The sequence below is a fragment of the Rhincodon typus genome, chromosome 5 (assembly GCF_021869965.1).
Source record: "Rhincodon typus isolate 14 chromosome 5, sRhiTyp1.1, whole genome shotgun sequence".
NCBI lineage: Eukaryota > Metazoa > Chordata > Chondrichthyes > Orectolobiformes > Rhincodontidae > Rhincodon > Rhincodon typus.
Window position 1 is genome coordinate 34,896,040 of NC_063336.1, and position 26,170 is coordinate 34,922,209.

The 26,170-nt window shown below is 39.8% G+C and overlaps 1 protein-coding gene across 1 annotated transcript in view; it reads right to left on the reverse strand.

Moving 5' to 3' along the window:
- Positions 1-26,170, reverse strand: part of rngtt (RNA guanylyltransferase and 5'-phosphatase) — a 261,175-nt gene that overhangs the window by 141,240 nt on the left and 93,765 nt on the right. The window contains exon 5 of the mRNA XM_048596726.1: positions 9,979-10,047. Coding sequence (XP_048452683.1) covers positions 9,979-10,047 — 69 coding nt within the window. The remainder of the gene's footprint in view (positions 1-9,978; positions 10,048-26,170) is intronic.

The window sequence follows — 26,170 nt, forward strand, 5'->3', positions numbered from 1 at the left end:
AGGAGTGTTGAGGAGACTTCTTTTTACTCAGAAGGTCTGGAGCTCACTTCTTGAAAACGATGGCAGAAGCAGAAACCCTCATCATATTTAAAAAACCACATCAAGTGCTAATCCGGTGTCATCACCTACAGGGCTTAGAATCAATGGCTGGAAGGTGGGATTAGATGAGATAGCTTTTTCTTGGGGCTGCCAGAGGCCGGACGTATTGAATCAGCTCCACTTTTGCTGTTAATCTTTCTGCTTTCCTCGACTTTATTAACAGAGAAATAGAATTTTTAAAAAGTTTTAAAAGTTATGCTAAGCCTTTGACAAAAAAAAAAAGAGTTTCTCAAGGATCCACATGGCAGACTGGTTAGCACGGTTAAACCACATGGAGCCCAGGGAGAACTAGCCACTTGGATACAAAATTGGCCTGAAGACAGGAGACAGAGGGTGACAGTGGAGGGTTGCTTTTCAGACTGGAAGCCTGTGACCTGCGGTGTGTCGCAAGGATCGGTGCTGGGTCCACTGCTTTTTGTCGTTTATATAAATCATTTTGATGTGAATATTGAAGGAATGGTCAATAAGTGCGCAGATGACACCAAAATTGGGAGGTGTAGTGGACGGAGAAGGAGGTTATCTCGGAGTACAATGCGATTTTGATCAGATGGGCCAATGGGCAAGGAGTGGCAGATGGAGTTTAATTTAGATAAACGTGAGGTGTTGTATTAGGGTACGGCCCTGGAGAGTATTGCTAAACAAGAGACCTAAGGATTCAGGTGCACAGTTCCTTACAAGTGGAGCCACAGGTAGACAGGGTGATGAAGGCGGCAGGATTTGTACATTAATAGTAGGTCCTGGGGACGACTGCCGAACAAAGAGACCTAGGGATGCAGGTTTATCATTCCTTGAAGGTGCAGTCACAGGAAGACACGGTAGTGAAGAAGGCGTTTTGTACAGTTGCCTTTATTGGGCAGTGCATGGAGTATAGGAGATGGGATGTCATGTTTGGTTGTACAGGACATTGGTTAGGCCACTTTTGGAACACTGTTCAATTCTGGTCTTCCTGCTATATGAAATATGTTATTAAACTTGAAAGGGTTCAGAAAAGATTAACAAGGATGGTGCCATGGTTGGACAGGAGAGGCTGAATAGGCTAGGGCTTTTTTCCCTGGCGCATCGGAGGTTGAGGGGTTACTTATAGAGGTTTATAAAATCATGAGGGGCATGGATAGGGTGAATAGCCAAGGTCTTTTTCCCAGGGTAGACGTGTCCAAAACTAGACGGCATGGGTTTAAGGTAAGAGGGGAAAGATATATTTCAGAGAGGCCTTGGCCTCGTGGTATTATGTCTGGGGACCCAGGTTTGAAACCTGCCATGGCAGATGATGGAATTTGAATTCAATAATTGGAAAAACCTGGTTCACTAGTGTCCTTTAGGGAAGGAAACTATTATTCCTACCTGGTCTAGCTTACATGTGATTCCAGACTCCAGCAGCGTGGTTGATTTTTAAGTGCCCTCTGGGCAATTAGGAATAAGCAATAAATGTTGGCCTAGCCAATGACTGCCTCGTCTCGTGAATGAATGAATAAGTAAAAAAAGGGATCGAAGAGGCAATGTTTTCATGCAGAGGATGGTGCATGTATGGAATTAGCTGCAACAGGAAGTGATGGAGGGATATGGGCTAAATGTTGGCAAACGGGACTAGATCAATTTAGGATATCTTGTCAGTGTGGACGATTTGGAGTGATGGGTCTGTTTCCGTGCTGTAAAATTCCACGAATCTTAACATTACTTTTGACTCAAATGGAACAATGTGTTGAGTTCTGGGCACCTCACTATGGTAGAAAGATGTCAAGGCCTTGGAAAGGCGTATAGAAGGGATTTACTGGAATCTACACCATGGATAAAGAGACTTCAGTTACACGGAGAGATTAAAGAAGCCGGGTAGAGATCGTCACTGGGAGATATCATCGAGATTTCGAGAACAGATCTGAAAAACTTAAGGAGGAACCATTTCCAGTAGAAGAACATCAAGAGCATACATTTAAAAAGTGATTAGCAAAAGAATAATAGGTAACTCAAGATTTATTTTCTTTTGCACAGTGAGCTGTAAAAACATCAAACTTACGGTCTGAAATAGAGATGCAAATAGATTCAATGGCAACATTCAAAAAGGCTTACTAAGGTAGCTCTATCAAAGAATTAGCACCAACCCAATGTGCTAAATGGCCTCCTTTTGTCCTATATCATTCTTTAAATGCTGTGCTCTCCTGAACATTGTTAATATTCTTATTCATCAAATTTCTAAATTTTGCATAATCTGAAAAAATTGAAGCGATGCCCTTGATGACAGTATATATCTGAAAAGTACCAAGGTTTTAACACCGACCCCTGGGAAAGATCACTTTATACTTCACCCTACCCCCAGTATGAGAAAATAACATTTATCACTCCTCATATTCACAGATGCGTTAGGTTTCAAATGGAACTCTGGTTCTCTCTCCACAAATGGTGCCAGATCTGTTGAGTATTCCAATACTTTGTGTTTTTAAACCTTCCAGAACACTCTGCTTTTTGTCCCTCAATTTCTTATTCACATTGCCACTATTCCTATAACTGATTGGCTTTAATTTTGCAAATAAATCTATGCGGTACTTTATCAAACAGCTCTTTGAAAGTCCATATATATGTTAAACATGTTTTGATTTACTTTATTAGCCTGCGTTTTTCCAAATACCAATTAATTTCGTTTTTGCTTACTGTTTCCCAATCAATACTAGGCTGACTGGACTAGCACCATTCCTAAACCCAAGAGAGATTGAAAAATTGCAGTCAGAACCTTCACAATTCCTTCCCTTACTTCCCTCAATAACATAGGATACAACTCATGTGGACTTGCTTTTCTACTTTGAGGATTGCCAATCTTTTAATTGTCTTGGGACATTTCATTACTTTAAAGCTGTTAAATAAATACAAGTTACATATGAATATAGGAATTCAGAGCAAGAATAGCCCACTTCGCTCCTCAAATCCATTCCCCCATTCGATATAATCATGGCTGATTCCGATTACTCCACATTCCTGCATATTTCCAATAAGCTTTAACTGTCTTTCTTATCAATAATCTATGTCCTGCCTTAAACATATCCTAAATCTCTGCTTCACTGCCTTTTGAGGAAAAAAGACAACTTTCTATCAGGAAAAAAATTCTCATTTCTGACTTAATTGTCATTGTTTCCAATTTACCTATTTTCAGCCTGTCCATTATTGCTATGACCACCTCAGTTTACTGCTGTATTTGAAACATTCTCTTCTCTCATGAAGGTGAATACAAAGTACTCAATTTACACCTCAATTATATCCAATGCCTCCAGAAGAAGATCTGTAATGATGCCACCCTTCCTTTGACTACCATTTTATTGTTTATAGGCTTAAAGATGACTTTTGGATCTCCTTTTACATTCATCACCAATTCATTCCTTCTCTTTGCCTCTCATTCTCTTTTTGGATCTCCTCTACTGCATGAAATGCAAATTTTACCTTGGCTCACTGTCTGGTCTAGGAACCAGGGATACCACAAATAGCAAGTCTGTTGGTGGCAAAACATCCATTTCAAACAAGAATCAGCTTGGTTTCACAAATAGGAATTTGATGCTTGATTTGTTTCCTTAAGATGCATATCCGATTATCTTATTTAACAGCTATTATCATGGACAGGACAGCTGTTTAATACAGTACTAAGAGGGTAGTGTTTGTATTTATCCCACTGTCATGATGCTTCTGCTACATACAGCTGTACAATACAGCCAGTTGGAAAAGACCATAGCAATTATATTGATTGACAAAGCATAACAAATTAAAAACAGTAGAACCATTACATGGAGAATCAAAACAGGAAAAGCAGCTTTGATGATTATTTTCTGTTGCAAAAGAAACAGATACATTAGTCAAAGAGCAGATGATTCTTCATGAATGCACACAGCTTCTTTGGTAAAAATAAATGTAACCCGTGTCTTATGCCAATCGAATGCACTCATGTACAGTGTACATAATGCAGAATTTAATGCAAAACAAAAACAAAAATAAATATTTGTTACAGCTCTGGATGAAATTCCATGAGGTTAATGTTCTCAATAGAAAGTCAGCCACAGCTACAAGCTACATGTACAAATGTTAGCAAACACACCCTTACATGCAATAAAGGTAGACATGCTTCATGGGTATACGGGCACACTATCAAATGCTGCAGTCTAAAAACCTGAGTTGTCTGAAAACTGGACGTTTTTAGAATGTGCCATGCATGCATTTTTTAATAACATCTTATTCTCTTACAATGAAATTACCTGGACAATTTGGCTAAACATTGCATGGCACTGGACTTATTACCTTTCACTCACTTGCATGCCTGCCGGTTCCTGTACCCCCAACAACTTCTCTCTCCACCTGCCCCAGATTTACCCAAGCTTCTCACTGCTTTAAGTGCCTAATGCGAAATTGGACAGAATTCAAAATCCAGCAAGGCTTTAGTCCAGATATTGCTGGATTTTGGGAGCATACTGAAGCACTCACTACCAATATCTATAAATTTACTCAATCAGTAGGTGACCTTTACAGAAGCTCTTTGGCCTGACACAGGATACCTTAATATTCTTTCATAGGATGTAAACATCATTGTGAAGACCAGCATTTATTGTTCATTCCTAATTATATATGAATGTACAAAATATGAAAAGTAAGTCATTTGGCCTTTCAAACCTGCTTCTCAATTCAATAAGATCATGGGTAATTCCATAACTAATCATTCCCACCTGATCCAATGAACTTTAATCCCTTTACTTATCAAGCATCTATCTATCCCTACCTTAAAATTAGTCCAAAAAATTGCTTCCACATCTCTTGAGGAAAAGATTCGAAGTCCCAAAGATTCTCAACCCTCTAAGAAAAAAATCACATCACTGACTTGATTTTTGACCGTACATAATGGACAAGGTCTGGGGAATCAGGAAGCAAGTTACATGTCACAGAATTCCCAGCCTCAGACCTGCTCTTGTGCCCTCAGTAGCTGTATTACTGGTCCAGTTTAGTTTCTAAACCCAGGATGTTGATGGTAGGTTATTCAGAAATGGTAACAAATAGCTTAATTGCTATTGAATATCAAAGAGAGATGGCTAGATTCTCACCTTACCTAGCACTTGTTTTGATGTGAAAGTTGAAAGCAGTACTTTGACTTCAGAGTGTTTGTTGAGAGGGTTGACTCTCAAAATGAATTATATCAGACCCACACTTTCACTCTCCATCCAAAACATGATTGGATGCTGCTTAACCTTTATTATAACATACAGCATAGAACAGAACAGTACAGGCACTTCGGCCCACGATGTTGTGCCAATCTATTATCCTACTAAGATCAATCTACCCTGCATACCCTATATTTTACTATCCTCCATGTCCCTATCCAAGAGTCGCTTAGAAGTCTCTAAAGTATCTGACTCCACTACCACTGCCGGCAGCACATTCCACATGCCCACCACTCTCTGCGTAAAGAACCTACCTCTGGCATCTCCCCTATACCTTCCTCCAATCACTTTAAAATTATGCCCCCTCGTAATAGTCATTTCCGCCCTGGGAAAAAGTCTCTGACTATCCACTCTATCTATGCCTCTCATCATCTTGTACATCTTTATCAAGTCACCTCTCATCCTTATGACATGTCCTATTCAAGTTGATGGTTACTGGCTGACTCTATTTTCTTCTGCTAATCCCAAGGTATTATTTGTGATTAACCAAGCTAACTTAGACAGCAACTTCTCATTAGACACAATGTTTTCATGTTTCCCCTTTCACAAATCTTGCACTTACAAATCATGTTTTACACCATTTGAGTAGGCAAGCAACAAACAGTACTTGGGAAAGTGAAGGATACATAACAATCAAAAAGCACTTATAACTCAATCGCCTCTTGCACGACCATTTTACAACTATGTGTACAGACAGTTAAATTTCAGGTGCATGTACCATGTGGATGAACATTAAAATTACATAAAAATGAGCAGTATAAAACAATTGGTTGTGTATCAAAAGAATGTTGTGTTTGTGCCTAAAATAAGATCATGAGAAATAGGAGAAAGTGGCCAGTTGGCTCATAAAAGCCTCCTTTATTATACTCCTTTACCATGCAATACAGGCCAAAATTCATTTAACTTCCAAACTACTGTCTTTAAATACTCACTGTTTTTACTTTTTTATTTTTATGTTTTTGTAGAAGCTTTTATTGTATTTTTATAATTTTTGCTACTTTTCTCATACTCCAATTTCTCAGTGTTACAGCCATCCTTTACTGAAGTGCTTCCATTCTTCCAACCAAATATCTTCCAGCATATTTATGTTTTTCTTTCAATTTTATACCATTTTTAACTTCTTCACTTAGCCATAAATGAAAGTCCTCCATTTTGATCAGTCACAAGCCAGCATCTTCCATTGATGAAACAGAGATGTTTGGGATAGTCTGAGGACATCCTTGAACCACTTCCACTGTTCTCCTCGGAGTGTTTTGCTGCAACCAAGTTCTAAGAAGAAAAGTTGTCTTGGGAGTCTAGTGGCAGGTATAGAAATTACATGTCCTGCCAAGTGAGGTTGGCTGCGAGTGATTATCACCTTGATGCTGCTGGAAGCTGCTGTTGGGACTAGCTACCTGGTCACTTGATCTGAAAGATGTTGAAAAGGCACAACGGGTGGTAATTTTCACATGCTTTGAAGTATTTGCTGTCAGTTATTCAAATCTCCAAAGCATTTATGAGTATGGGAATCACTGCTATTCATGGCTTTATTCTCAGGTTCGAGGTCCTAGTCCTCAAATGCTCTTTTCCTTAGTCAGCTGAAAGGCAAACTGACCCATTGGAGGAAATGATGAATTTTGACTTTTCTGCCGGCTTTTGCTAAAAGTAGGCTTCTAATATACAAGAAATGGTCCATATATTGATCTTAATTGACAGCAGGGATGCCTTGTGTTACAAAGTTATGTAGAGTAAACGTGAATTGCAATGCAGGAAGCGAGAATTTGTTTGTTAAAAAAATGATAAAGGGAGAAGTGTGTGTGGTTCCTTGAAGAAGTAAAATGCTTTTCTAACCTTAGAGATTTATACAGAACATATATCTAAGCAGCTGAAGGGGTACAGACAGTTCTGAAATTGAAACATGTATCAGTTGGCTATGTGATTGGAAACCTTAGGCTTGTTTTGACGTTTTAGCAACTAGCTGGAATCAGCCAATTAATTTAAACCAAACATTTAGTGATTGAAAGCCAATTAAATTTAAATCTGATGGTTTTGACGACTTCGGACCAATGCTGTTGTAGGAAAATTGATATGTCATCCAAGGTATATAAGGAGAGGGTTTATTGAGAGAGAGTAAACTGCCATCTGAGAAATAAACATCCAGCTCTTACAAGAAATCGCTAAGCTCTCTAAGAAAGCATCATCTATCCATAAAAGATACCACGGCACTTCTAGCTAAGAGTCCTCACGGAAGACTTCACAGAGAAAACATCCCTGACAGACAGATCAGTGGAAGAAAGGCGTTTATGACTTGAGAACAGCAGAAGAAAGGCATGTAGACTTTGAGAGACTAAGTTTTAATTTTTTTTTTTCTTGTTACTTGGGTTATATAAGTGGGATTTGTGTTTATTGGAACAGCATACCAGTAGAATTTATTTCAGTTAGGAAATAGTTAGTAGTTAAGGGGAATTGTTTGGTTTGTTAGTAATTCTGTTAATTCGTTCACTGTTAGGGTTAAATAAATAAATTGTTACTTGTTACTTATAAAGTGAATCTTGGGGATTTTCTTTCATTTAACCTCCCTTTCTCCCCAACAGTTTAACAGATTAGATGAGGTCGGGCGAGCTTCTCTGGGTGTTTCAGGTTTAATTATTAGAAGGGGACCTCTACTCCCGCCATAACAGATTGGGGGCTTGTGTTTCAGTTTTAATTATCAGAGGGGTTCAACATCCCCTTCTTAACACTTGTACTCTAAAAGCTGTTTGAGAAGAAAAGGAGCTCCAGATTATTGCACTCTAGTTGATCTGCAGGGGAAAGCTTTACATGTTGCTTTGAAAAGAATTGTGCAAAGAGTTTCTCTGTTCCCTAATTATCCTATATCACTAACAAATAGCAAAATATACTGTAACTACGCTCCTAAATGAAACACCAAAGACACAGAATTGTATTGGTGCAGAAGGAAGCCATATGGCTCTCTGAATGAGCACTATAACTGAGGGTTATGGGGATAAAGCACAACAACGGCACTATATTATATCCTATACTGATGAATAATCCCTTGTTCCTATTTATGCAAGCCAAAAATATGCATAAATTCATCAAATTGCACACTTAGTTGAGAGAATAAACAAATTTTTGTCATCACAAATTTTTCTAAGGTAATGACCTCATAGCTACAGTTGATGAAAAGTACCTATGTATGGGTCATCCAGCAGTTCACTTACCTGCTAAACATATGATATACGGACTCTGTCATCAAGTGCAACTTAATGACAAAATTGAGGCAATTAAAATAATTAATTTGACTGAAAGCTCACAAGAACTCAAGCTCAAAACTGGACACTACATCTTGTCCTACAGCTAAGCCTGCAGTTAGTATTTATTACAAATTGCAGCAAAATCAGTTGGCGAGAATCCATAACAAAAGGGTTTCAGATACAACAACGTTAAAATTATATCCTATCTCAATGCAGTAAAATCGCATATGTCACAGCACTGATAACATATCAAATCTCAATGCATTAAAATTGAGAATCTTGACAACAGTACAAAAAAAATTCCATCAGAGGCTAAAAGCCTCAGATTATAGTGAGAGCTTTTTGTGCACAGTGAGCTAATACAACAACAGCACTCAATGACTTACTGCCTCTCCTCTGCTTATAGAAGGCAGGCTGGGAGGTTCCTGGCTTGACTCAGAGGTTGTCCCCTCATTTGTGAGTAAGAATGTTATCGCTTCAAGTGACATTGCAAAATTTGAGACATGTTCTAGGTGGATACTACAATGCAGTTAATTGGTGGGCAGGGATGTGGGGGTGGGGCTGCATGTCTGAGATGCCATTTTCCTGCTGAGACATGAAACTGAAGCCATGTCTACTTGTCCAGGTGATTGTAAAGGATGCCTCTAAAAAGGACACGATGGTCTACACCAAGAGAGTGCCAGTGAGCACGGAGTTGTCTAATACCCTGGCTAACATTTATTTCTCAACCAACACCACCATAAGCAAATTAACTTGTCAATTTATCTCATGCCTGTTTGTGGCACCTTGTGTTTGTTTAATTTGCATACAAATCGACAATAACTGATCTTCAACATCAATGTATTGAGCTATGAAATACTTTGGGAAATATTAAGAACACAAAAGCCTGACGTATAAATGCAAGATCATTCTTTTTATGCATTACATTCACTGGTCTTAAAAAAATCCTTTTATGAACCATAATTTTCTGGAAGGGCATAAAACAAAAAAATGCAGAATAAATAAAGACCATTTTCGAATATCTGAAAAATACTCTGTTTCAAAATTAATGCTTACTTAACAAAATAGCAACCTGCATCATTCAGCAAGAGACTTTTAAATAAACTACTGGCCACGTTCTAAGAAAAGCTATACATTCTCTTTTAATAGTAACACTTTTGACTTACAAAACTTCACAATTAGAGCCATCTTAGATCATCTTTCCAATACGAATCCAGAGTTACTTGCAACTGAATTCTGGTTTTTTTAAAAGTGTTAAATAAAATCACTTTTATTTATACTGCATTATTATTTCAACAATCCTAAAAGAAATTTCATAAACCACTGAAGAGATTTGCAATGAGAAACCAAAGCAACTTTGTACAGGCCCCATTACAACTGTTTCCATATTAATCAAATAAAGAGTGAACACACTCAAATAGGGACTTTAACAAGACCCCATACACATACAAATGCACTGATCTTACCCCAGTTGGTTGAAAAATTAGTCCATCCACTTCATGGCTGACTTCACGAGCAAAACTTCCTTCCAGAAGCTAAATTAGGAATGGAACAATTGAAATAGACAATTTCAATTACTAAACTGATTGTCAAATAACTGGAAAAGTTATTAAGCTGCAAATTGCAGATGATGAAAAAGATGACATTTTAATTTGATGATAGGTACTTCAAGGACCACCGAAATATTTTAGTTGAAAATAAAACAGAACAAAGTTTATCTAAATCCATATCTAAATACCTGCCCATGGTAGATTAATAATTTATTCCTTTGTCAAGGTAGGCTAAATGGTCATAATGGTTTTATCATCATTTTGAACAGCTTGTTATTCTGGGATAAATCTAGTCCAGATAATCCATCCTTAAAAGGTCCTCATTAGACCAGCAGTGGGATGTATACCCGTGCTGAAAAGGCACATACAGTCAGTGATTAAACTCCACAAAACATACAAATGTATAAATTAGGAGCAGAAGTAGGCCGTTTTGCCCCTCAAAATTACACTGCCATTCAGCGAGAACATGATGTGCTTCAAACACCACATAGTAAGTTTATTTTATTCTAATATAGGATGTGGGCATTGTCGGCTAGGTAAGCATTTATTGCCCAATCCTAAGTTAAGACACAACCACATTTACTGTGGTTACTCGAGGGGAGGCGATGACCTAGTGGCATTACTGCTGGACTGTTAATCCAGAGACCCAGATAATGTTCTGGGGACCCAGGTTCAAATCCCACCAAAGTAGATGGTTGAATTTGAATTCAAATTCAATAAAATATCTGGAATTAAGAATCTAATGATGACCATGAATCATAGAATGATCCACTGTCGATTGTAGGAAAAACCCATCTGGTTCACTAATGTCCTTTAGGGAAGGAAACTGCCATCCTTACCTGGTTTGGCCTAAATGTAACTCCAAACCCACAGCAATGTGGTTGACTCTGAACTGCCCTCTAAGCAATTACGGATGGGCAATAAATGCTGCCTAACCAGTGACGCCCTCATCCTGTGAATGAATAAAGAAAAAAAGCCGTGGTTCTGTAATCACATGTAGGCCAGACCAGGTAAAAATGCCAGATTTCTTTCCCTAAAGGACATTAGTGCACTGGATGGGTTTTTTTTCCAAATGATAAGCAACAATGGCCACATGGTCACTATTAAGTTAGCTTTCATTCCAGACCATTACTGAATTCAAATCTGTGGGATTCTAACCCATGTCCTCGGAACATTAACCAGGGGTTTTGGATTGCTAGTACAATGACACCGTCTCCCCTTTTGCAGTCATCTTTGTTGCACTTTAGTTTACAAGCATGTTTCTGTATGACAGAGGCTCAACTGACACTCCAGAAAAGCGTCTACGGCAAGTTTATGAAAAACAAATCGAGCTTTGTGCATATTTTTATTGCTGAAAGGGAACTGCAGTTCACATCAGCATCAATTCAGTGTACAGCACATATCTGAGAACAATTTGATTTGTACATGAAGTCTACTTCTGCATCAACCACATATCCCTTTGATAGTCAGTAAACTGTGAATTAATATGACCCTCTTTTTCCAATTTATATGATTTTAAGTTACAGTATTCCAGCAGGCAAACATTTTTTAAAAACAGGTTAAACAAGATTAAAAATGATGATTGAATGCTTAATAATAAAGAAATACAGTCTATTAATCAAAATAATTATAGATACTAAGATTATGACCAATACAGAGACGACAGAATAACTCCTCCAAGGATAAAGCCTCAGTACGTCTCTGTGGTACACTTACAGGAGGGAATTCCAGCAGTATCCGCCTGCAGCAATTCAAGGAGGCAACTTACCACCACATTTTCAAAAGCAACTAGGGATGGGCAACAAATGCTGGCCCAGCCAGCAACACCCACATCCCAGGAACGAATAAAAAGTTAGTTGTGCTGAAACAGGACACAATCTGTAGATGATTCTTGAAGCAAACTCTTACTGAAAACATTGTTCTCTGAAGATGTTGCCTCTCAATGACCTTCCTCAGGGACTTCTCATTTTTGAAAAACAGGATTTCACAGATTTACAGCAAACTTAAGATGGCTGCTGTAATGTCTGATGAATCATTGTTCCACAAAGCAAAGTCAATTACACTGAATTGTAGGGATTTCTTCCAGTCTGTTGCATGTCTCAAAAACTTTCCATTTCCATATCCTAAAAACAAGTGCGTTGTGTAAAGGTAATCAAACTCAAAACGGCCCCTTTTGTGGCTGCTATTAAGATAATATGGTTAATGGGTCTGCTTTATGGATGGTTGAGGTCAGAATCAGCCACACAACTTCTGGCTATCTTTTAAGCTGATGTGTCAATTATTTAAAGTTAAATTTTCCTCCTTTGCAAAATATACAACATTATATCACACAGTTATGACATTAGTTTCAGAGAAAACTAAAAGGAAACTTACTGTGATATTTGATTGATAAATGATGGGTTATACAATTAAATAAAAAAATATCAACTGTAAAGTATGGAGGCTTCCCAATTTCTTTTGCATTCAATAGACCATAGTCAGTTACAGGACAGCTTCTTCTCATTCTAATACAAGTGAAAACTTGAAGTCATAAAAAAAAGACTGATACTGAGAAAAAAGGAATAGCAACAATAGAAAGAAACAGCCAGCTTGAATTCCTGCATTCAAACTAACTATAGAATTATCCAATTGAGCAGACTGTAAATATGGAATAATTACTTAACCAGAAAATTAACCAGAAAATTAAACAGTGAATGATTAATTAACTGACAGGCAAAATAACTATTGAATAATTATTTTCTAGTTTATTGGTAAAATAGATAGGGCAGAAGAAACTGGCAATATACAGAGAGAGAGAGACAGAGATACAGAGACACATCAGCAATCAGAACTAAAGTGACACAGGGAGTGATTGGTTCGTAGCAAAGTCAGAGAGATCTACAGCACTGAAAAAAAGACACTACAGCCCATCAAGTCAGCACAAGTTAAAAACAAGCACCTAGCTCATCTAAACTCTTCTTAAATGTAATGAAGGTTTCTGTCTCTATCACCTCACAGGCAGTGAGTTCAATTTTCCCATCATGCTCTTAGGCCACCTAAAGTATTGTTTGCAGTTCTGGAATCCACATTATAGAAGGTATGTGATTATACTAGAGAGGGAGCAGAGGAGATTTACCAGAATGTTTGCCTGGGCTAGACAGTTTTAGTTAGGACGAACATGAACTTCATTTCTGGAGGGGGTAGTTACGATATGGAATAGCAAGCATTGAGATAAAGTTTGAATGTTAATAAGGATTTGAGATCTGAAGATTAGTTTCAGATTGAACAGGTCACAGAATTCAATTTAGCCCAAGAGAGAGGTGCAGACAAAGAAGGAGTCAGTGATAAGCAAGAAGACGACACAGGAGCCACAAACTAAGATGTTAGACTGTCTTATGTTGATTTTGAGGGAACTATTACACAAAAAGAACTTTTAAAAAAAAGATTTCTGGAATGTAGGCAACAGCGACAAAGTCAGCATTTATTAACCAAGCACATTGTTCTTGGGAAAGTGGTGGTGAGCTACTGCCTGAGTTTTGAGGAATACTGTGAAGTCCAAGAATGAACATGACTGCACAGACCAGTGGTCCTAAGAAGGAAAGTATAGACTAACTCAGTTACTTCAGAGTGAAAAGTCAGAAGTGCTGGGATAAAACCCTAGAGAGGTTACTGCACATCTAAACTCTGATGTATATCTCCAGGAAGATATCTGCAGTTCCAGTCAAAATATTGAAGTCACACATACATCACTTGCAGCCTGTCAGCCGAAGCCTGGATGTTATCCAGGTATTGCTGCGTATGGTCATGGATGGCTTCACTCTGAGGAATGGTGAATACCACTGGACATTGTGCAAACATCAGCAAACATTGCCATTTCTGATTTCATAATGGGAAAACTTTTGCCATTCAATCTTGAGTGTGCAAAGAACTAAATGGGTGACAACCCATTTAGAATTTCAGTTGAGCTTACAATGTGGCACAGTGTGGTACTGCAATATGTCAAAATGAAGACAGTGTTCTTTGCAGAAATAAAGCACACACAGAAGTAGTACAGAAAAGAAAAACATTAATGTTTAGATAGTACCCAAAACACACCCTTAATTGTACCCAAAAACACTACTCATTCATTACACATACCAGAGTGATACCTCAATAGGTTAAAGTCACTTGGAACTCACCAACGCTCCTTCAAGCACACCTTTCAAAATCATCTCCTCAACAACACTGGGAACAGCACCGTCTCCAAGTTCCGGTCTAAGTTACACACCATTCTGAAATGGAACCACAACTGCTTTTCCTTCAGAGTCGCTGGGTAAAAATCCTGGAACTCCCTACTATCAGCACTGTGGGTGTCCCTACATGCCAAGAATAGCAGTTCACCATCACCATCTCCAGAATAGTTAGAGATGGACAATAGATTCTGATCCAGCCAGGGCACCAACATTTCAAACAAATTTTTTAAGAAGCATGTTAAACCTGTATCAAACACTGATATAGCCTCAACTGGCACAGTGCATCCAGCTTATGGCACCCCATTTTAGGGAGAATAAGAAGGTATTACAGATAGTGCATAAAACATTCATGAAACTGGTTTCAGGGATGAGGACTTTGGTTATGTAAATAGTATTGAGAAGTTGGAACTGGTCTCCTTGAAGTTAGAGGTTTGCAAAGTCATGAGGGGTCTGGACTAAACAGATAGGGAGAAACTTTTCCTAATGATGGAAGGATCAAGAACTAGAGGGCACAGAATTAAGACAATCGGCAAAAGAAGCAATAGGCAACATTAGGAAAAAGTTTCTTTTCACAAAGCGAGTGATTAAGATCTGGAATATACTGCTCAAGACTATAGTGGAAATATTGTCAACTGAAACTTTCGAACTAAAATACAATCACTATCTGAAAAGGAAACATTTGCAGGGCAATGTAAAGAGGAGAGAGGAGTGGCATTCAAAGACTTCTTCCTTCGGTAGGCCAGATTTTTATCTTAGACAAATGATGGGCCAAATGGTCTCCATCAGTGCTGTAATCATTCCATAGTGCAAGTGGTGAAATTCCCATCTTTCTGCTGTTCTTGTCCTTCTAATTAGCATAGGTCAAGAGTTTAGGTGTTGCTGTAGAAACCTTGTAATGAGACAATGTCCCAGTTGCAGAGGGTGTCTGCTAAAGATGATCAATAGGGTAAAAGGTAAGCCTCAGATGGAAACACTGAAGGAGATTCCTGCTGAAATAAGTTATGTAATATCCTTACTAAGACAAGGGAAAATACTATTGTACCCATCATGATCGTTCCATTCATAAATAGATTAGGCACGTGTACAGCATTTCATGGATAGAATCATAGAATCCCTACAGCGTGGAAATAGGCCCTTCGGCCCAACAAGCCCACACTGGCCCTCACAGCATCCCACCCAGACCCATATTCCTATAATCCACCTAATCTACACATCCCTGAACACTATGGGCAATTTAGCATGGCCAAACCACCTAGCCTGTACATCTTTGGACTGCGGGAGGAAACCCACACAGACACGGGGAGAACGTGCAAACTCCACACTGTCGCCCGAGGGTGGAATTGAACCAGAGTTCCTGGCACTGTGAGGCAGTAGTGCTAACCACTGAGCCACCGTGTCGCCCCATTAATTTCTTCAAATTATAAGACTTCAATTGGTTTTCAAATCATAGTTGTATTTTACTCTGCCTGTTTGCAGACTTTATTTTCTAATTTCATGCAGCTGCTTGGTTTAATGTAATGCAACTTAAATAAATTAAATCCATGACCACACATGAAACTAAAAGACTGCATCAATTGTTTTATGAAGAATATTAGCAACAATGCATCCATCTATGGCATTCTTTTCTCCTGAAACATTTTTCTAAACCTGCTGAAATGCAAACACAAATGAACTAATAGTTGCTGAACCATGCTATCAGAATTCTTGGATCTGTCACAACCTCAAAACTAATGTCTGTAATTTATTCTATGTACTCAACAATCAGCAAAGTCAATCTTGTGAGAAATAACATGCCCTTTTGGAACTGTTTCAGCCTGTACTCTTTTGTTAGACATGATTACGTTTTTGAAAGCATGTGTCACATTTCATTTAACATTCATTGAAGTAGTACCATCCGCAGGCTTCAGTGCAGTGATAAATCACCATTGTGCAAAAGTTATAGTTTCAGAATACTGAAAATTAGTTTTCTGCTGTTGGTTGGTTACGAGACAAAAATGGCAAGAAATGTCAGATATCACAAATACTTTAGATTTATACATATGCCAACTCCAAGACCCTGAAAGGAAACAAATTCATTTCTGTGACCTGACAATCAAATAGTTCTTCTGAATGGAAGGAAATGGCACAAAATACACAGCAAATCTGTAGCTGTGTTCAACTGTGCTTATGTCACAAAATAAGGTCTCCCTGACAACTATTTCCTACCCCATCAGTGTAGAGATGGTATAACTGTAGTTCCCTTATATATTTGTAGCAGAAATGCAGAAGACATCAAAAATACTTGCTAGGGTTGCACTTTATTCATTGTTCAAGTGGCTCCTACCAGTGACAGCTTATACCAATTACGTCATACCATGCCTTGCCTGCAAAGCAAAAAAGAAACCCAAAAAGAATGGAAAGAAGATAGCTCTGTGACAATTTCAAGGTAAGGCCAATAGTCACAGGGCCAAAAATCTAAACATTTATAGAAACTGGGAGCTCCAGGAAGTATTTGGAATATATTACCACGCCCTGAAGAGATTGATAATTTCAATTTATATTCCTCCTGGTCTTGCTCTTCTCTGCAATGCCCACTTTACATAGCATTTATAGGAAAAACATTGTCCAATTACCCTGTGGCAGTCTTTAGGGTCCACAGAAACCTCCTAATACCATTCTTAACTGAACCCCACCAACATACTTTTCTATTTCTTTTCTCTCGTGTGTTAATCTCGCTGACCCGAAAAGCTTCTATAATATTAGTGTCAATTACAGCTTGCGCAGCACATTCCACATTCTAACCACTCTTTGGATAAAGAAACTTTTATTGGAGAGTTGCCTTCAATGGGATAAGAACAGAACTGAGTAGGATTGACTGGAACAAGAGGTTGGCAGAAAAAAACATGGTTTGGATACAGTAGAAGTACATTTCCTCAAATGAGCAAGGTGGAATAAACAAAACCAGAACTCCTTGGATGACAAATGAGGTAGAAATTGGCATCAAGAAAAAAGTGTGGTTATGACAGATGTGAGGCATAAAGTTGAGAACCAAGAGGAATAACAAAGGCCGAGAAGGGAGGTGAAAAACAAATCAGAAAACACAGGAAGGGCCTCCTTTGCAATGGGAAGGACACAATCAAAAAAAGCCAGGCCTTTGTCAATAATGGACAGCAATGCTGGCTCCATGTAATCATTACAATTTGCCATGTCTCCTCTCATGAATATTGTGATCATGGCATCATTAAGGCCGTTTGAATTTCTTCTTTCTGCTTCACAAATAGTACATTTATGTAAAGATCAGTACATCTCTTCCATATTTCAGTACTTCAATGGAGAAATTGTCCGGACCAGAAGCTTTGTCTGTTTTCACCTGGACAGGAATTATCATTTTGTCGACTGGATCATCATCCCACTCGATTCCCACATTGATCTCTTTAATAGAGTCACAGAAGCCACATTTAGAGTCATGAGATCCCCCATCTCTAAAGCAGCAATGGTAAATTTGGGACAGGATATCATTCAGCACAGAAACTCTGGCAAGACAAGCTTAAGTGCATTGAATCAGTGCCTTCAATAAAAAAGGTCGGACAGTGTGATTTTAAGGAGCGTGTTCAAGTGGGCTTTGGACATCTCTGCAATGACTGCAGGCCGAAGCCAACAAATGTAAATTAATCACTGACTGAATGGGGGAGAAACAAGGAGATCATGAGGCTGAACCAGCAAAGTGAGAGGCAGATTCAAAGTTTCAAGTGTTCCTGTTCCTGCTCCTGCTGCAAAGGCCCCTTACTCTGAGCTGATGACCTTGCTTCCTAAGTACTGACAAATAGATCATAAGGGCAGAAGCAAAGAGTGGCTGATAAGTATGCATAGGGAGGAGGGGGAGTTTGGGAAAAGGTGATGTTAGTAATTAGGAAAAATTGGGAGAAGCGAACCAGTGAGGAGTGTGATGTTAGGAAGAGAGGTGTGTGTTTGGGAATCACTGGTCTTGCTCAATTCTGATTGTATGTTGTGTGAAGTTCTCCATCAGGTGTATGTTCACCGTGGAATACAAACCAAGCAGTGCTCTTAGCAGTATGTGTTGAAGCTGTCAAATCACTTTGAAGAAAAACTTGCCGTTTTTGAGTCAATGATCTTGAAGTTACTGTATACGGATCACTGAAGGTTCATGACTGTTGCTTCTGCAACCTATAGCTAATCCTACTAGAAAAGCTGCTGTCACGATGTATCATGCCTGTCTGGCTTATATCACTCTTAGATCCACAATAGCTTGTCTGCAACTGCTGTGATCCCTCTTTCTTCTGCTTTGCATTTTGCCCCTTAGCTGTTCAGCTCCGCTTAAATGATCCAAATACTTATGTTTTCTGTTCTGTATGTCACTCTTTGGTGTTGTTTTGCTCTTGCAATTTCAATTTTGCAATTGCCTCATGGCCTGTATATGGATTCACAGTTCAAAGGCCTCTATAGATACCATTCTTCTGGTATTGTCCTGGTTTCTGAAACATACAGGAAGGTGAATAGAATGTATTATTTTAGATGTTTCCCCTTGTCAAATGCTTGAGTTTTCTTCTTGTTAACACATCCTTCATCTTCACAAAATTACTTCTGGCTATCTCCATGATTCTTCTGACTTTGGCACTACATAAATGATCTTTTTTTATAACTGACCTTTATTTATCCACGTGTTCAAGTATGACACTATCCACTTCAATCTTCATTGCAAGTTTGTCAGAAATGTCTAATGCCATTTTTGGTGTTCATACTCATCCATAGTCTAAAATTCTAGATTTTACTCTATCTAGCCTGAAGCACACTATTTGTCCCAAAATAGGCTCCAGATAAATATCACATCTCGATTATCAATGTCAGATTTCAACAACATATTTGAGCTTTTTGCAATAAATACAATTGAAAGCTTTTTTCTTATTCTGTGAAGAACATGTAAATACTTGTGCTCACTACTAGATATTTATCAAATTATCACTTTTTCTCATTTTACGTCTAAATCCAGACTTAATTTCACCAATGCCTGACTCAAAAGCACAATTATTTCTTTTTACAGTACTGCTGAGAAAAGGATATTTATAGAGCCATAGAGTCGTAAACAGACTCTTCAGTCCAACTCATCCATGCCGAACAAGTTTCCCAGACTATACTAGTCCCACTTGCCTGCATTTGGCCAATATCCCTTTAAATTTTTCTTATTCATGTACCTATCTAAATGTCTTTGTTGTAACTGTACCTGCATCTACCACTCCCTCTGGCAGTTCATTCCACACAGGAACTATTCTCTGCATGAAAACATTGTCCCGCAGATCCTTTTTAAATCTTTCTCCTTTCACTTCAAAACTAGGGGACAGTTTTAAGCTTACCCACCTTGAGGAAAAGGCCTTCGTTGTTCACCATATCCAAAGCCCCTCATGATTTTTATAAACCTCTATAAAGGTCACCCCGCAACTTTCTACTCTCCAGTGAAACAAGTCCCAGCCTATCCAGCCTACCAGCTATAGCTCAAATGCTCCAGTCCCAGCAACATCCTGGTAAATCTTTTCCGAAGTCTGTCCAATATAATAACATTCTTCCCACAGAAGGACAACCAGAACTGTACAAAGTATTCCAAAAGTGGCCTCACCAACATCCTGTACAATTTGTTAAAGCTTTTTAATTTCATCAGGACAATTTGCAAATAACTATAAAAGTATCGCAATGGGCCAGGGACTGGAAAATGACAGTACAATAGTTAGGTGGTTATTTTTGACTGGCATAGACTGGATGAACCAAAGGGCCTTCATCTGAGTTGTAGAACTCTATGACTTTAAGTGGGAAGTAATATTTACACTGTATGACAGGAGAGTGCAAATTTGTTAGCAAGCGGGTCGATTAGTAGAGACATTACCGTGGAGAAGGTGCCAGTTAGATAATGACTGACAGTTGCCTGCCAAGTTTTGTTTAAATTTTAAACTAGGTAGGTTCATTATTGTTGGTCAAGGCACTGCAAAATGAACCACAGAACGGCTGCCAACTACTTTGCTAAGTTGTACACACACAGTGCCTGTTTCAAGTTCTTTCTTCTGCAAGGAACAGGGCCATGTATTTTAACATATCTTTCCTCCAGTACATACAAGTATGTCACATTGTGATTCTGACTGACAATCATAAATTTGTTGTCAGCATGATTCATCATATAGTCAGGATCATTCCTCTCATGCAAGATTTTTACATTAGCTTTAATGAGATTACTCATTAAGGTTATGGTTTTAAAATGATTGCATTCCAATGCTTTAGGTTTCTTCAGTACCTGAATTATTGAACATCTCAAATCACTAGGAATATATCCTTTGATATATACTTGATCAGAAATTTCTGGTATCACTTCTAATTCTGTTTTCCCAAGGAATTTTAGATGTTCTTGTTTCTTGACCTATGCCTCCAGCTTTTCCTGTACTCAACAATTTTAAAGCATTCTGTACCTGTAATGCCTTAACATTTGGACAGTTATTTGCCTCTATATCTTGAGGACAAGCTCAATTTGGGCCACCATATTCGTTTATAGTTCGATTCATCATTTTGCTTCTGCATCCCTTTCAAATAATATTTTACCACCTTCATCAATAAAATAGGGGTTGCATGACATCAATTTCTTTCTAGCTAACAACAATCACCTTCTGGTATTTAACTCTAATTTTACAATTTCTTTCCAATTCCGATGCTTTATCAAATCTCATTGTATCAATTCATATGTATCCTGGGCTCAGAACTAAATGCAAATCATTGTCTTCTTGTGGCAAACAAATTGAAGATGAAACTGAATACGGCAAAAAAAAACGTGTGACCATTTTGACTTAGATAAGCTGAAGGATAAGACCATCAGAGAGGCAGTCTTCATGTAAAATTCAGATAGAGATATGTTGCCCAACATTTGGTCAGTTCGGAGAGACACAATGCCAGTTGTCAGATGTTCGATTAGCTAGTCAGTATAATCAAGTTGGTCAAGGCGCAACAGAAGTACAAGCCATGCAATCCATTTTCAGTCTTTCAGCTCTCTCTCAACGTGGGGTGTGTGCTTATGCGGTGGAGGAGGAGGAGGAGACAGACGGGGAGCGAGAGAGAGAGAGACAGAGACGGGGAGAGGCAGAGAGAGAAAGAGAGGGATGGGGGCGGGGGGGGAGGAGAGAGAGAGACACTCACAGAGAGAGAGAGAGAGAGAGAGAGAGAGAGAGAGAGAGAGAGACAGAGACAGAGACAGAGACAGAGACAGAGACAGACAGAGAAATGTTGCACTGTCCTTGCCCTTTGCAGATCACCAAGCACACTCACATCTCATCACTATATACCAACTGATCTTCTGTTTAGAGTTATGGCCAAAAGCCATGTGGCCTGGGCCATGCGTTCAGGACTGGTTTCATATATTGCCCAGATATGTTTGCACTAAGTGAACCGATACAGTGTATGGGAAGATCTTAATAACATACAAACAAGGAACAGCAGTAGGTTAATCAACCCTTCGAGTCTGCTCTGCTATTCAATAAGATCATGGCTGAACTAATTTTAACCTCTAGCCTGCATTCCTGAACATCCCCGATAATCCTGCATTGCTCTGGTAATCAAGAATCTATCTACTTCTGCGTTGAAAATATTTAAAGAATTTGTGTCCACTTGCTTTAGAGAACATGAATTCCAAAGACCCTCAACCCTCAGAGAAAACAACTAGACACAAAACGTTAACTTTGATTTCTCTCCACAGATGCTGCCAGACCTGCTGAGCTTTTTCAGCAATTAATGTTCTGGGGACCGAGGTTCAAATTCTACCATGGGAGATGGTTGAATCTAAATTCAACAACAGAAAAGAATCTAGCATTAAGAATCTACTGTTGACTATGAAATCATTGTAAGAAAAACCTTTATGGTTCACTAATGTCCTTCAAGAAAGGAAATCTGCCATCCTCACCTGGTCCAGCCTCCATGTGATTCCAGACCCACAACGTGCTCGATTCTCAACTGCCCTCTGAAATGGCCTATCAAGCCATTCAGTTGTGCCAATCGCTACAAAGCCTCAAAGAAATGAAACCGGATGGATCACCTGGCAGCGACCTAGGCACCAGAAAAGACAGCAGCAGAAACAGACTTGTCGACCCTGCAAAGTCCTCCTCACTAACATCTGGAGGCTAGTGCCAAAACTGGGAGAGCTGTCTCACAGACTAGTCAAGCAACAGCCTGACATTGTCTGTAAAGTATGATTTCATGAGTATGACTATGTTCCAGGCACCATCGTCACCATCCCTTGACACGTCCTGCCCCATCGTCAGGACAGGCCCAGCAGAGGTGGCAGCACAGTAGTATACAGTCAGGAGGGAGTTGCTCTGGGAGTTATCAACATTAACTTTGGACCCCAAAGTCTCACGGCTTGGACAAGGAAACCTCCTGCTGACCACCACATAACGTCCTCCCTCTGCTGATGAATGGGTAGTGCTCAATGTTGAGCAACAGACGGGGAGATGATGGCTCAATGGTATTATCGCTGGACTGTTAATTCGGAGACCCAGATAATGTTCTGGGGACTTGGGTTTGAATCCCACATGGCAGATGGTGGAATTTAAATTCAATTAAATATCTAGAATTAAGAATCTATTGATGACCATGAATCCATTGTCGATTGTCGGAAAAACCCATCTGGTTCACTAAAGGCATTTAGGGAAGGAAACTGCCATCCTTACCTGGTCTGGCCTACACGTGACTCCACACCCACAGCAATGTGGATGACTCTGAACTGCCCTCTGGACAATTAGGAACAGGTAATAAATGCTGCCTAGCCAGCGACGTCCTCATCCCGTTAATGAATAAAGATTAAAAAAACTTGGAGAATCACTGAGCATGATAAGGGCTCAAAATGTGCTCTGGGTGGGGGTTTCAATTTCCACCACACAGAATGGCTCAGCAGCAGTACCACTGATCAAGCTGGTCATATCCTAAACGACATAGCTCCTGGGCTGATTCTGCGGCAGGTGGTGAGGGAACCAACAACAGGGAAAAACAACTTGACCTCATTCTTACCAATGTGCCAGCTGCAAATGCATCTGTCCATGACAGTAATAGTAAGAGTGACCACTGCAGAGTCCTTGAGAATTGAGAATAACCTCTGTTGTGTTGTGTGGCACCATCACCATGCTAAATTGGACAGACTTGGAACAGATCTAGCAACTGAGGACTGGGCAGCCATGAGGCACGGTGGGCCATCAACAGCAGAATAGGACTCCAGCACAATCTGCAACCTCATGACATGGCATATCCCCCACTCAACCATTACCATCAAGCCTGGGGATCAACCCTCGTTCAATGGAGAGTGCAGGAGGGCATGCCAGGAGCAGCACCAGGCACACCTGAAGATGAGGTGTCATGCTGGTGAAGCTACCAAACAGGACTACTTACACGCCAAACAGCATAAGCTGCAAGGCATAGGCACAGTTAAGTGATCCAACAACCAACGGATCAGATGTAAACTCTGTAGTCCTGCCATGTCCAGTTGTGAATGGTGGTGGACAATTAAACAACTCACTCGAGGCGGCGGCTCCACAAATATTCCCATCCTCAATGATGGAACAGCCCAGCACATCAGTGCAAAAGATAACGCTGAAGCATTCTCAGCAATCTTTGACCAGAAGTGATGAGTGGATGATCCATCCCGGCGTCCTCCAGTGGCCCCAGCATAACAGGTACCGGTCTTCAGCCAATTCGATTCACTCCATGTGATATCAAGAAACGGTTGGAGACACTGGATACTAAAAAGGTTAAGGGCTCTAACCACATTCCGGCAATAGTAGTGAAGGCTTGTGCTCCAGAACTTGCTGCTCCCCCAGCCAGCTCTTGCAGTACAATTATAACACTGGTATTTACCTGAAAATGTGGAAAAATGCCCAGATATGTTATGTACGTAAAAAGTAGGTCAAATCCAACACAGCCAATTACCACCCCATTAGTCTACTCTCGAGCATCATAATGTGATGGATGATGCCATCAACAGTGCCATTAAGCAGCACTTCCTCAGCAATAACCTGTTCAACGACACCCAGTTTGGGTTCCACCAGGGCCACTCGGCTTCTAACCTCATATCAGTGTTCGTTCAAAAGAGCTGAATTGCAGAGGTAAGTGATAGTGATTAGTCCTTGACATCAAGGCTGCATTTGACCAAGTGTGACATCAAGGAGCCCTAGCAAAACTTGAATCAAGCATATCAGGGAGGAAGCTCTCTGCTGGTTCGAGACATAGGAAGATGGCCATGGCTGTTGGAGGTCAATCATCTCAGCTCCAGAATATCTCTGCAGGTGTTCCTCACGGTAGTGTCTTAGGCCCAACCATCTTCAGCTACTTCAATGATCTTCCCTCCATCATAAGGTCAGAAGTGGGGATGTTCGCAGTGTTTATACAATGTTCAGCACCATTCGTGACACCTCAGATACTAAAGCAGTCCATGTTCAAATGCAACAAGGTCTGAACAATATTCAGGCTTGGGCTGACAAGTGTCAGGTAACATTCGCACCACACAAATGCCAGGCTATGACCATCACCAATAAGAGACAATCTAACCACCGCCCCTTGACATTCAATAGTGTTACCATCACTGAATCCCCCACTGACAACATCCTGGGTGTTATCATTGACCAGAAACTCAACTGGACTCACTAAATAATTGGTCCAGCTCCAACAACACAAGCAGCTTGACACCATCCAGGACAAAGCAGCACACTTGATTGGCACTCCATCCAGGAGCATCCATTCCTTCTACCACCAACACTCAGTAGCAGCTGTGTCCCATTTGCAGAAATTTATGTAAGTTCCTTGGAGAGTACGTTCCAAACCCATCACCATTTCCATCTAGAAGGAAAAGGGCAGCAGATACACGAGAACATCACCACTTTTGAGTTCCCCTCCAAGGCATTCAACATCCTGACTTGGAAACAGATCCTTCATTGTCGCTGGGTCAATATCCTGAAATTGTCTCCCTAATGGTATTGTGGGTCAACCCACAGCAGGTGGATTGCAGTTATTCGAGAAAGCAGCTCCCCACCACCTTCTCAAGGGCACCTATGGGTGGGCAACAAATGCTGGCCAACCAGCGATACCCAAATCCCACAAAAAAAATGAATAAATAAGAAAAAGCCCCTGTGGCATACCAGTTATGAAATGCTGCCAGCGTGAAAAAGACCCATTTATTGCTACTTTCTGCTTCCTGTTAGCTAGCCAATCTTTGATCCATGACAATATGTTACCCCCAACACCATGCGTTACAAATGCTCATTTCATTTACAGAGAGATGGTGGAATACCACAGCCACACTTTTAAACAATACAAGAGTCAGACTGGCTGGATGTTCAGCGATTCTTATTTTGGATAATGTGGTGAATGTTTTTTCTCTGTGTGCCTTCTAGCAGGAGTTATATCACTTCTTGACAAACAGAAAGTAAATGCTTTGATTGGCAGTTACTTTTTCCATTTGACCTCCTGGACTTGTTGGATCGTCTCAGGAAAGTCAGAGAGGAATGTTACAGAGTATTTCTTCCCTTGGTCACTGAGGAATTGCATATTTTAGGTCTCTCCAAGGATATGCCGGAGTCAGGGTATTGGAGGTAATAGTGGCCATAATAACAGATCTTCATTGATCTTTCTGGTGTTGTTAGGTTCTTGGCCATTTATTTTATATGGCTTTACCAGCAAACTACAAACTACATGTCGGGGAGGTGATGGCTTAGTGATATTTTCACTCAACTGTTATGCCAGAGACCCAGGTCATGTTCTGGGGACCTGGGTTTGAATCCCACCATGGCAGATGGTGGTATTTGAGTTCAATAAAACAAATCTGGAATTAAGTCTCTAATAATGACCATTGGCACTTGTTGGAAAAACCCATCTGGTTCACTAATGTCCTT